The sequence below is a fragment of the Gossypium raimondii genome, chromosome 12 (genome assembly GCF_025698545.1).
Source record: "Gossypium raimondii isolate GPD5lz chromosome 12, ASM2569854v1, whole genome shotgun sequence".
In the NCBI taxonomy this organism is placed as follows: Eukaryota; Viridiplantae; Streptophyta; class Magnoliopsida; order Malvales; family Malvaceae; genus Gossypium; species Gossypium raimondii.
The window spans coordinates 50,049,112-50,063,040 of record NC_068576.1 but is presented as its reverse complement, the minus strand read 5'-3'; the positions used below and the strand labels follow the sequence as shown (position 1 = coordinate 50,063,040).

The 13,929-nt window shown below is 33.1% G+C and overlaps 1 protein-coding gene across 1 annotated transcript; it reads left to right on the top strand.

Annotated features, from left to right (window-relative positions):
* Window positions 1-3,457: 3,457 nt before the first annotated feature.
* Window positions 3,458-5,291, top strand: LOC105762513 (bidirectional sugar transporter SWEET12). The gene is made up of 6 exons (XM_012580280.2): window positions 3,458-3,509; window positions 3,655-3,691; window positions 3,806-4,016; window positions 4,115-4,276; window positions 4,518-4,637; window positions 4,761-5,291. Exons 1-6 carry the CDS (start codon window positions 3,458-3,460, stop codon window positions 5,064-5,066), a joined length of 888 nt encoding a protein of 295 aa, XP_012435734.1. The 3' UTR covers window positions 5,067-5,291.
* The last annotated feature ends 8,638 nt before the right edge of the window (window positions 5,292-13,929 follow it).

Here is a 13,929-nt window from a genome sequence, read left to right as displayed (position 1 = left end):
AATGTGAATTTTCATGTCAATGCTATTAAAAATTTGAGAGTTGATTGCATTGTACACCCTCAAACCATGACCCTCATATTAAACTAGTCACTAAACTTCAAAACATTTCAATTACACCCCCAAATTATTGATGTTATATCAATCAAGTTCTTCTATTATTAAAATCATAATTTAATCGTTAAATGACACATCAAATCTTATATGACATGATTTAAAATGAAAATTTAAAATAAAAGTAAAATGTTGTCACGTAACTTTTAAAAGTAAAACAAAAACAAAACAAAACCGAAAAAAGAGAGAGCGAACAATAAAGCTTCTATAAAATTTGAAAACCTCAAGACCAAGATTTTTGCAACACTCATTTTCACAATATTTATTTTTCTTTAAAATTTTCATTTTAAATTATATCACATGAGATATGACGTCTAATTTAATGGTTAAATTAACGAATTTAGTAACAAAAAGATCTTATTGACATAACTTCAATAGTTTGAGGGATGTAATTAGAATGTTTTAAAATTTGGGACTAATTTTGAATGAAGGTTATAGTTTGGGAATGTCTAGTGTAATTAACTAAAATTCTAACGGCTTAGTTAACCTTTCCATATAAAAAAAAATCAAATGGACTAACTTTTAAAGGTTGAGGGCCAAAGTGATAAAAAAAATAGGGCCAAAGTGACAAAAAGGCTAAACAATAAGGGTTAAATTTATCATTATACTTTTAATTTTCTTTATGTATTTTAAAGTGATATTTTTATATGACTTATTTTGGATAATTATATAACTGTCTTTTTTTAAAAAAAAAATTGTTGATATAAGAAATCAGTAAGAGAGTTTGGGAGGAGAAGGTGGTGGTGACTATAGGTTTGGTTCACCTATGACAGTAAGAGAGCCAAAGATTGAAAGAGGAGGGGAGTGGGAAAAGAAGAAGATAGCTGAGGAATGCTTAAATTTTTTTGGAGAAGAAGAAGGAATCCTTTACCCCTCGTGCTCCAAGGTATATATAGGGGGTGTCCCTTGTTTGGTAGTGCCATATCACCAACAATACAGATGGTAGGGTTGCCAATGAGGTTGACTAGGTGGTAGGGTCATTACATGTTAGTTGTTGCCATGTGTTGTATTGTGTGGTCTTGCTCTGGTATTCTCTTTGTTAAGGTTGTACAAGGTTGTTATGCTTTAATGGTCCTTAGTGACCCCGCAGAGGGTCTGTAGTAAATGGTTTCTAAGATGATCCAAAAAGATCTGCGAAGGGTTGGCAACAGATGGCTTTGGATGCAAGGCCACCATAAGAGGTATCAGACAAAGAGCCACTCATGAGGGGAGGAATCCTTACAAGGCCTTCCTGGATTACATCACGTATCATTGCTAAGATAAGGATAACAATCTTTATAAGTACACATGCAACATTCCAATCTTACTTGTAAAATATTATGTTATTTTGTATGTAGAATAATTAATTTTTGAATATTCATATTCAAAATTTAAGGTATAAGATTTTCGTTTTTCCTTCATAAAAGTATTAATTATGAGTACATAATATTAAGTAATTGAATCCCATTATACAGATTTTAGCGGGATGAAGTGTCAGTGTTTTTAGAGTAGTTGAGATATGAAATTTAGGTAAAGAATTGATGATTACACATTCAAAAGAAATAATTGATCAATCATTGATTTCTTGACTTATTTTACCACCAAAATCTACTAATTAACCAAACTAAACACTCCATATATCAGGAAAGTACAGGTTTTAGACGGTCAAAGGTAAATCAAAGTTATTCATTTAATTAAGTCAGGTAATCTACCACCTTGCAAAGATAATGACCCCTTTTCATCATTTCTTTGCATTATCTTCATTCCACTTTACCCAAATTTATAAAGAGAATTTTTAAATATTAATCTATAACAGATGTTTCAATAACCCAAAGGTCGTCTCCTAATGAAACAAATCATCTTAACCAAAGCAAAAGGAGGCTTGAAAACTTTCAATGTCCCCATTAAAGACATGCAAAGGGGTTATTGCATGTCCAAGTGCAAAGTTGATGGACAGCTTTCGCCTTCAAAAACTCTGTTCATGAAAGTAACTAACTTGGAACCTCCATTAACATTCACAAGTGCAGAGCCAGCAAGGAAATATCTCAAGTGAAGAAATTGTTTAAAAATGGGTGATGGTGGTGAATGCTGATGATATCTAATCATGCATAGGGTAATCTTATTTATTCTGATGATCATAGTGGGCAAAAAAAAAAAAAAAAACTACATGACATATAATTTTATATATAGTAAAAATCTTATCATTTCAGGTGAGATTTAGTTATTTTAATACCCCCCCTAACACTTGAGGGCCTATCTTGGTTTAACATTTCATGCTTTTGTGCTTTTGATTTTCCATTCGTCCAAACACGACCCCTACATTGAAGAAGAAGATGAAGAAACAGAAGGGCAGTTGTGGAAGTTTGATTTTCCTTGTGTAAATGGTGGTAGATACATATAACTGTCAGGGAATGAAGTTTGGCCACTTGGGTGCTTTACGAAGCTGACTTTGAATTCCCTCTGCTTCACGCGTGATACAGTCAAAAAATAAAGGACATATGAGATAGAACGCAATAGCAGCAAGTTTTAACAATTCTTTTTGCTCATCTCATCTTTTAGTTTCATTATCACCATCAACCCCAGAACAACAAAAGCAAAAGTTAGTGAAAAAGCCAAGAGGTTACCAGATTTAGGGATTTTCTACGACAAATAATTGAAGGGAATGGTGCTGATTTAGATGCTGCCTGCACCTGTCTAAAGTTTGGATGCTTTGAAATCCGTACAGTAAAAGTTCATTAAAGTTACGACTTCTCCTTTTGCCGGTTCTACTTTGATGTCTATTACAATGGGATTTCCCAACATTTGATTCAATGATTGAGGCATAAATTCATTTTTTTCCAATATTATTATATATACTTTTTTTTTATATTTTATGTATCATTAAATTTATAAATAATTTATTGTCTATTTAAAAAGTTTCATATATAATTATATTAAAATATTATCTAATTTAATTTATTTTTAAATTTAAAATATGTTTAAAATGAATTATTTAATTTTTATCATAATTTTACCAATAATATCAAATATTTTAAATTAACAAACTTCATTTTTCACATCAATTTTAAAAGTATTTTTCAATCACAATAATATGGATTCGAGTTTAAAATAAAATTAGAATATTAGAGACATGGATTTCTATAGTAAGCACCCACTAGCTCCTAAGTGATAAGTCGAAACATATTAACTAATCAATTTTCATGCAAAGGCAACAGAGCGCCTTCCCCTATATATACCCCACGACCTTGAACTAAGAATTGCATCCCAGGTCGAGTGAGAGAGATCAAAATCAAAGGGCATTTTCCCTTACAGCCCCAGTCTTTACATTGATCATCTCTTTGGGAATCAGTGAGTATATAGCCAAGAGATGGGCGTGTTTTCAGCTGATAATCCATGGGTTTTTATCTCTGGTCTCCTAGGTATTCATTATTCATTAACACTACTTGTTTCTACTTCACAATGTTTACAATAAAAAACTTTGTTTCAAAAGTTTCAATCTTCTCATTTAATGACAATTGAGCAATACACACACTAAAGAGCTGATTATTTTCACAATGTTTGTAGGTAACATTTCCTCCTTCGTGGTTTTCCTAGCTCCATTGTAAGTCTGTTTACACTTTACATGGTTTGATCTGATAATAATCTTATATATATATATATATATATATATATTTAAGACAAAGAACTGAGATACTAAGTAATTGTTTAATATCAGACCAACTTTTATCCGAATTTGTAAGAAGAAATCAACAGAGGGTTTCCAATCCATTCCATACGTGGTTTCTCTCTTCAGTGCCATGCTTTGGATTTACTATGCCTTTGTCAAATCTGGAGCTTTCCTTCTCATCACCATTAACTCCTTCGGTTGTGTCGTGGAGACCATTTACATTGCTATCTATATCGCTTATGCATCAAAGCAATCCAAGGTATATATATATAGTTTATCCTCCCTTTTTTCCTTTGGTTTTAAAGCTAATGAAAATGATCAAAGTTTGCATTACTAATTTGTAAAAATGAATTGCAGATATCTACGTTGAGGATGCTTATATTGCTGGACGGTGTAGTATTTTTTTCGATTCTTCTTCTCATCCAGTTCTTAACCAAAGGATCGAATCGAGTTGAATTTCTTGGATGGATCTGTGTAGTATTTGCTACAAGTGTGTTCGCCGCACCTCTAAGCATCATGGTAAGGACTCTCATCCCATATTCCTTACATATTCCTACACCAACATCAATACTTGATTCATATTCAATATATATATATATATATATTCTTGCTTTTTGATGCTTTTCTCCTATTTTAGTTGATTTGATTCCAAAGTTTATGTGACTCCCACTTACTGAACAAATCATTGTTACTTGGATTAAAATAAATATTCTTTTATAATGTTGACATGACGATGGTAACTTTGTTTAAAATTTTGCAGAGGCAAGTTATAATTACAAAAAGCGTGGAGTTTATGCCATTTCATTTATCATTGATGCTCACCTTTAGTGCTATCGCCTGGCTTTTATATGGCATATTTCTTAAGGATTTACATATTGCGGTAAGTGGAAGTCCAATTTATGCACTAACCAACCACAAAAGCAATCTCCTAAATACTATCATTGTGTTTGATGCATGTACACATATATTCAGACATAAGTGTATTGTTGGTTTGGCTGTACAGATCCCAAATGTTCTGGGGTTGGTGTTCGGGTTGCTTCAGATGGTGCTGTATGCAATATACAGGAACTACAAGACGGTGGTAGTGGAGGAGGTTAAGTTACCAGAGCATACAATCGATGTGGGTGCGGTTACCACTTCTGAAGTTGAGGAAATTAGTTCATCAGAGCCGGAAATCCATGATGATGATCATCAAATGATTGGAATGAGCTGTAAATTACAAAACCAATATCATGATCATGATCAAAGGGAACCCAAAATCTTGGAGTTGCCCAATTCAAACCAGATGCTGGGAACATGTCAAGCTTGATATAGTTCTGCATAAATCACTACTCTCCATCAATGATCACATGCATATGGATGCATGGAATTCTCTTAATTTCTAGATTGCCATCTCTGTTACTGTTATATATGTTATGTATGTATATGTCAACATTTTATGATTTTCTATAACTTCTCTAGTAGTACTGTTTATATATATGTGATCACTTGTAAGTTGAATCGAGGGAGCTAAATTATAATAATCATTGATATATACTTCATGGTGTACTTCCATATACCTGCAGAGATCAATATTATTTATTTTAATATATATTTTGCAATTTATTACTATTTTTGAGTAAATATATATATTTTATATTTTAGGTGTTTTCACAATGTCAATTCATAACTAAATTATTACATATATTAACAAAATTATAATGATTATGGAACTATACTTCTTCTCTAGTCATGGGCTTGATTGTGACCCCAAAAGCTAAAACAGTTTTTCATATAAAATTTTAATAAGAATATTTCTAGATAAACTTTTTATTCTTGTATCATAATCTAATAATTTTTATGCCCTACAATAATACTAACTCATTTCTCACTCTCAATATACAAACTATATTCTTATTAATAAATTATGCTTATTAAATTAAAAATACCTAAATTATTAATTCAATGTAAATATTTTATTTTTAAAAGTGTTAATATTACAAACAGATTAAAACAAAACAAAAATTGTAGCATAAAAATCAATACAAAGCACAATAAATAAATAAATCTGAGTCCAAAGAGAATCTCATGCATAATAAAATTGGAGATCCATATATTACAATTACACGTGATGAAACTTGAATCTAAATACATAAATACCCACCAACTCTACCTTACTATAAATAGTTTATAAAAGATATAATATAAGTTTTTTAGAAAAGTTTAATTGAATAATAAGCCCTCAAATTATACTTTTATTTAAGTTAGGTATCTAAACTTTTTTTTTGAATTAGGTACCTAAACTATAATTCCCTAACTATTATAGGTTGCAACTGTTATCTCCTTAAAAATAAGCCTTTCAATTAATCAAGAGTTGACATGTGACTTTTTAATTAAAAAAAATTTAATGTTAAATAAAAATATGAAATTAAATTAAATTATTATTAATATTTAATATTTTCTCTTTCCATCTTCATCCTCCCTCTTGCACGTCATCAACAATAACCAAAAAGGCTTTGTGATTTTATATATCTTAGCAGTTGTGCAAATCATACCATAAAAAAGGTTACAACCTTAGTTCAAGATTCCATAAAAAAAGGACAAGATGAGGGAGGAGCAGTCCACGGAGAAGAGGAAGGCGATGGCGTTGACATTGTATGGTGGTGGTGTGGGCAGCATAACGGGCACACAGGCAGATCAAATGGCAACGAGGGTCAAAGCAAATGAGACATTTGGTGCCGCCATTATTGGGAGAGGGAACAACGGATGCAATAAGGAAAGTGGGCTTTGGATCGGGTGTATCAGAAAAGGGAAGAAAAATGAGAGGTTTTGATAATTTTTAAAAAAATTTCAAAATTTTAAAACCATTTATTAATTTTTTAAAGAATAATTTAATCAATTGTACATTTACACATAACCAAGTTTTCCCCTCCTTAAGGCCATGTTAACTGAAATGATTAACATGACTCCCTGTAAGCACTGAATTGTTTTGTCTATTTTATAGGCACAAAATTGCTTCATACCTTGTAATTTATTAACCGGCTTATTAAATTCTAAAGAAATTAAAATTTTCATTAATTTTGAGAATTACACCAAATCAATAATATAAATATTTGTTGATAGGAATTATTGCACTAATTTTATTCAGTGATCAAATTATTTATACGATTTAATAGAATTTTGTAGGTTTAAATTATTATTTAATAACTCAGTTTGAGGTCTTAAAATTATCAACATAAATAGTAAAAATATCAAATATATAAATTGATGCGACTGAAATTAATTTTTGCAATAAATGTATCAAACATCTATTAAACGTGATATCTATGTCTCATTCAACAAAAGAGATGCTATTAAGATTGTTGACACCATTTTATTGTGAAAGCAGGGTCGATTTGGATTTTTTTTTTAAAACGAATACGGGAGTCGCCACCAATCCTTTTTTGAAGAGATGTGATCGGGTCACCTCGAAAAGTGGTTGTTTTTAATAAACAATTTAGATTTATTAAAACAATACTTTTGGTCTGCGAAATTCAGAAAAATAGGTTCGGGAGTCGGTTACGTACGAGGAAGGATTAGCACCCTCGTAACGCGCAAAAATTGGTACCTAGTTAATTAATTAGTGCCTTAATATAAAAATGTGCAAAGATTTTAAAATACGATCCTTGTATTAAAAAAAACTTGTATAAATCAAATTAGCCGTTAAGACCCTCTCATTTCGGGGAGAGAAAATGTCATACCCAATAAGTTAGTGCATGATATTTCACCTCCTCAAAAATGAGCTTGTCCAAAACTCGTGCAATAAAATTTAAAAGGGTATTCAATTGTTTAAGTCAGATGAAAAAATCGCGGCCCAATACGTTAGGGCACAATTTCTCAAAATTCTAAACATTGAATATTGCCTTTATTTATTTTTTTAAAAAATTCTCATCTCGAGAAAACAATGTGTCATATCCAATGCGTTAGGACACAACGTATTGAATTCCCAATAATGAGCTTTTATTTATGTTTTTTGATTAAAGAGCATTCTCGATTATTTAGATTCAACGAAGAAAATTAGAACTCAATACGTTAGGGATCAATCCTCTCGAAGATCTCAAATACCGAGTATTGTCTTTATTTTCAAATTTTTCTTTTTTTGAATCTGGATAAAATGGATGTAATGGAATAACAATGATGATCATGCAAGTAAAATAATACGAGCAAAAACAAAAGATAAATAAATAAGAAGACAAAAATATATATATATATATATATATATAAAATCAATCATGTATGCACAATAACCTGCAATAAACAAATAAAAACTAAAGCATAAAAAATTAGACATGTAAATAAATAAATGAATGAAGAAAATGAATAAAATTATAAAATATAAAAGATATATATATATGTGTATAAAATTATGAAAATATGAAAATATATACATGTATACATATTTTAAAATTATTATACATGAAAATATATGTAAGTATGTATGTATAACTATCATAAAATATAAAAAGTATATACATAGGTATATATGAATCTTAAAATATAAAGAACATATACAAAATATATATTTTAAAAGCATAAAGAATATGTAAGTATATATATATATACATTTATGAAAATGAAAATATATAGATATCTGTATAAATTATAAAATGTAAAATATATATAGGTATATATGTGTATATATAGATAAATTATAAAAAATATGCATGTATATATATATATATTATAAAAACACATGTATGTATATATATAACGAAAATTTTAAATTTAAAAATATAAATGAGTAAATAACAACAACAATAATTAATAATAACAATAATAATATCAAATTTATTAAGAAAGTAAACAAAATAACCAAAAGACTAAATAAAATATGAATAAATAAACAAATAAAATGTTAAAAGGAATATTTAATAAAACTCTTTTTATTTAAAATAAAAAAAAAACAAAGATATATAAAAATAAAAAAGGAAATAAGCAAAAAAAAACATAAAAAGAGTTTGAGGGCCGAATTGAAATCGGGTCACAAAATTGGGGTTTAAATTGCAAATAATGAAAAAAAGGTCGCAAGGGCAGAAATAGAAGGCGCTCAAAGGCTAGAGGACTGATCGGGCAATAATCCCCAGTCTTAAAACGCACCGTTTCCTCGCAGACCAAAATGAAACATGTAGAAAATTCGAGAGGCCAAATCGAAAATAAACAATAGGGACTAGATTGCATCATGACGCAAAAGCCAAGGACCCTGGGCGTAAATAGCCCAATCACCGTGAAAGCATGCGGATCCCTTAGGCTGTTGGATCGGGTAGCGGGTCAGGGCCAAAACGACGTCGTTTTGGCACCTGAACCCAATATGCAAAACGGCGTCGTTTTATTATCTTATAAAAGCCAATTTTTTTAAAACATTCTATTTCTGCCTAAGCCTTTAAAAAAAACTTAAAATCCTCTCAACCTCTCATATCCCCTCATCCCTTTCTCTGGCCGAATGGGCCACCATCCGTCGACGCGTCGCCACCGTGGCCAATGGCCAACGGCGAAAGAAATGGGCCTCTCAGCCCTTGCTTCACAGCCTACGAGAGTTAGGCTTTCAACCCGAGGGATCGAAGAAACTTTAGACCTTTTTTAAGGCTCGATTCCGACGACGGTGAAAAGACCTCAGCCGACAGAGCCACCGGGCAATTCAGGTACGTTTCTTCTCTTCTCTTTTTATTGTTTTATTTATTAAACAAAACAAAGACAAAAAAAAAATCTGAAATGAAATAAAATCACCTTTTAAGTTTGCTTTTTTTTTTTTATTTCTCAGTGTTTCTTAAAAAAGGAAGAAAAAGCTACAAAGTTAAGATTTCGACCTTTATAGCCGATCTAAACTATTCCTAATCTATTTTTTTGTCGTTTTTTTTATTTGGCCTTTATTGTCGTTGTCGTTTTGTGCTTTGTTTGGTTGTTTGTTGTCTGCTACTCTTTTCAGGTGTTCTGACGCGTATGGGAAGGTGGTGATGGGACGTGACAACGACGGCGCGTACGAGGGAGGCCAACAGAACGTGCGGTGTTGGGGCATGGGCAGAGGCGTGCATGCGGCGCTGGAGGCTTAGGGCTAGGTTTTTTTGTTGAAAAATTTTTTAGTTTGTTGGGCTTTGGGATGTTATATTTTGGACTTGTAATCAGGGTTAATTTTATTTGTATTTGGGCCCGGGTAATTTGGGCTTGTTACAGCTGCCCCTCTTTGCTCGTTGTCGTGTAACGAGAACAGAACAAAGACCTTTAAGAAAGAGCAAATTTGCCCGGTCCTATCGAAGCTCGACTTCTTTTGGTGCTTCTCTTCTTCAGGTAACTTCATTCTAGTCCACTACGTCTTATTGCTTTGATCCACTTCACGGCATCTTTAGAGAGATATGACTTCAATCTACTCTGCTACAACTCCATGGGGATGAGATTTGTGGTTTTAGTATGCTCCATTACAACTTCAAGGAGATAAGACTTGTATCTTCAACCTGCTCCGCTGCAACTTCAAGGAGATAAGGTTTGATATGATAAGATCTAATTCGACCTACTGCAACTTCAGAGGTATATGATTCATCATTTTAATCCGCTCCACTGCAACTTCAGGGAGATAGGATTAGTAGCTTCAGTCTGCTCCACTGCAACTTCAAAAAGAGATAAGGCTCGCTATCTTCAGTCTGCCCCACTGCAACTTCAGGAGGATAAGACCTGATATGATCTGCTCTACTGTAACTTCAAAGAGATAAGATAGATAATTTATAGCTTTAATCTGTTCCACTGCAACTTTAGGGAAATAATATTTGCTATCTTCAGTCTAATTAACTGCAATGTCGGGGAAGTAAGATTCGCTATTGTAGCTTCAATCTGTTCCACTGCACTGTTAGGGAAGTAAGATTCTCCGTTGTGGCTTCAATCTTTTTAATTGCAATGTCGGGGAAGCAAGATTCACCATTGTAGCTTCAATCTATTCCACTGCACTGCTAGGGAAGTAAGATTTACCATTGTGGCTTCAATCTTTTTAATTGCAATGTCGGGGAAGCAAGATTCGCCATTATAGCTTCAATCTGTTCCACTGCACCGCCAGGGAAGTAAAATTCGCCGTTGTGGCTTCAATCTTTTTAATTGCAATGTCGGGGAAGCAAGATTCGCCATTATAGCTTCAATCTGTTCCACTGCACTGCCAGGGAAGTAAGATTCGTCGTTGTGGCTTCAATCTTTTTAATTGCAATGTCGAGGAAGCAAGATTCGTCGCTGTAGCTTCAATCTGTTCCACTGCACCTCCAGGGAAGTAAGATTTGTCGTTGTGGCTTCAATCTTTTTAGTTGTAATGTCGGGGAAGCAAGATTCGTCGTTGTAACTTCAATCTATTCCACTGCACCGCCAGGGAAGTAAGATTCGCCGTTGTGGCTTCAATCTTTTTAATTGAAATGTCGAGGAAGCAAGATTTGTCATTTTAGCTTTAATCTGTTCCACTGCAATGCCAAAGAGATAGGACTGGTGTTTTCAATCTGCTTCAGTGTCGGTACAGGAAGACAAGATCTACTATCTTCAATCTGCTCCACTGCAAATTCAAGGAGGTGAGGCTGGATATAATGACTTTAATCCATCCCACTGCAACTTCAGGGGTATGGGTAACTTCATTAATCTGTTCTCTGGGGAACATGACCTGTAAAATCCATTTCATGGACCTATTTATGCCTAATGTTTAGAATGTCATGATTAGAATGAATCAAATGCTCCTAACTAGACGTGTATGAATGATATTTGCATTGAATGATATTTGTATGAATGCAGAATGTCATTTTTCGAGAATGATCCTCTTTTAATGCTTAGGTTGTCATTACTCGTTGTTCATCAAGGTTCTATCACTAATGCCTTCTTGTTCAGCTGGTATCTTTAACAGAAAAACCAAAGAAATAGTCGGAATTTAGACTATTCTTTCTCTAATGCTTCTAACCCTTAAGTTGGTTAGTTCTAAACAGTAGCCCTGTTTCAGGTCCTCATATTATTTAGAAGCCTTCAGAGTAATATGAAAAACTCCTTCTGCTTGAATATTATCAGTGCAGTAATCGTTTTTTCAATGAAAAATGCTTGAAAAAGATTATCAAAATGGACAAGATGAAATTTTGTTAAGAGCAAAGCTTGAAATGAATAAATCAATCAAGATAGTAAATTTTTCTAGATTACAAAATGAGAATAAATTAATCAAGATAGCGTATTTTGTCAAAAATACAAAAAATGAATAAAATAGAAATAGGTGCCCCAGATATCGTAGCATGAGCTTCTCTACCCCAAGCTCCTTGAAGACCTTTTTGAACTTTATATGTGTTTAGAAGTCCTAGAAGACTTTGTTGATGCCCAAAAATGTAGCATCTCTCCTTCTTATTAATTAGGAGAGGACAAGACTACCGAATGCCCCACCTTCGATCAAAATTTGAATTGCCCATTCCTGGGTTTTCAATTCAAAACCCCTTTGGTCTCAAGGCGCCCTTTTGCGGATTTTCACCTTGGCCTCTTCTTTCATTTCTTTTTCTTTTCCTTTTTCTTTTCTTTTTTCTTTGTTCTTTGTTCTTTTTCTTTTTTTTCTTTTTTCTTTTTCTTTTTCTTTTTCTTTTTTTTCTTTTTCTTGGAATATTTTTGTTTGAATCTTGGTCAATATCGGCGCTTTTCCAGATAGTGGCCAACGGCGAAAGAAATGGGCCTCTCAGCCCTTGCTTCGCAGCATACCAGAGTTAGGCTTTCAACCCGAGGGATCAAAGAAACTATAGGCCTTTTTTAAGGCCCGATTCCGACGACGGCAAAAAGAACTCCGCCAATGGAGCCATGAGGCGATTCAGGTACGTTTCTTCCCTTCTCTTTTTATTGTTTTATTTATTAAACAAAACAAAGACAAAAATAAAATAAAAAATCTGAAATGAAAAAAAATCACCTTTTAAGTTTGCTTTTTTTTGTTTTGTTTTTATTTCTCAGTGTTTTTTAAAAAAGGAAGAAGAAGCTACAAAGTTAAGATTTCGGTTTTTATAGCCGATCTAAACGATTCCTAATCTATTTTTTTGTCGTTTTTTCATTTGGCCTCTATTGCCGTTGTCGTTTTGTGCTTTGTTTGGTTGTCTTTTGTCTGCTACTCTTTGCAGGTGTTCTGACGCGCATGGGAAGGTGGCGATGGGACGTGACAACGGCGGCATGCCCGAGGGAGGCCGACAGAACGTGCGGCGCTGGGGCATGGGCAGAGGCGTGCATGCGGTGCTGGAGGCTTTGGGATGTTATATTTTGGGGTTGTAATCAGGGTTAATTTTATTTGTATTTGGGCCCGGGTAATTTGGGCTTGTTACACAATTGAAGGGCGATGTAGCTCTTTTGTATGGAAATCTCTTTGGGACACTTACGTGGAAGTATTTTCTAGTCAATAGGTTCTAGTTAACGGGTTCATTTTTGGAACGATACTTGGGTATCGCGCATGCTACCTCTTAAAAACTATTGCACTTTGCCAAGTGTAATGGATCATAATATGGTGGATAGAGATGGAAATTGAGATTGGGGTACGTTTTCAAGTTATCTTAATGATTCCATCATATTACAGATTGCTATCATTGGCCTCCATTAGTGGGAGCGTGGAAGGATATTTGCGTATGGAAATGGTCGAAAACTAGGCAATTTTCAGTTCCGAAAGCTTATGAATTTTTTGCTCAAGGTAACCAGGGGTATCCTGATGATATTGACGGGGTCATTATGAAGATACAACCTGTCGATTGTGTGGGTCTTGGGATGAACCGATCTTCCTTATCTTACGGGATTGCCCAAGTGTAGCATCAGTTTGGAGGGAGCTCATGTAACACCCCTTACCCGTATCCAACACCGGAATAGGGTACGAGGCATTACCAAAACACATACACTTGTAAACGTATTTAAACGAGTTATAAAATTTCATCAATATTAAAACTTTCAAAATAATTAACATGTTTCTATAACTTTTCACAATATATCCTCAAAATATTATAATCATAATAATTAGGGCCTGCGAGCCCCGATACATACTCATGCAATTTAATGCTTCATTTCCATTTCATTCAATTCGCAATTTCTCATGCTCATAATTTAAATCATATCACTAGTAATTTCCATTTAATTCACGTACAATTCAATGACATCAAATTCAAAACTAATACGTATTTACCATTTAACTCAATGTTTATTGATTA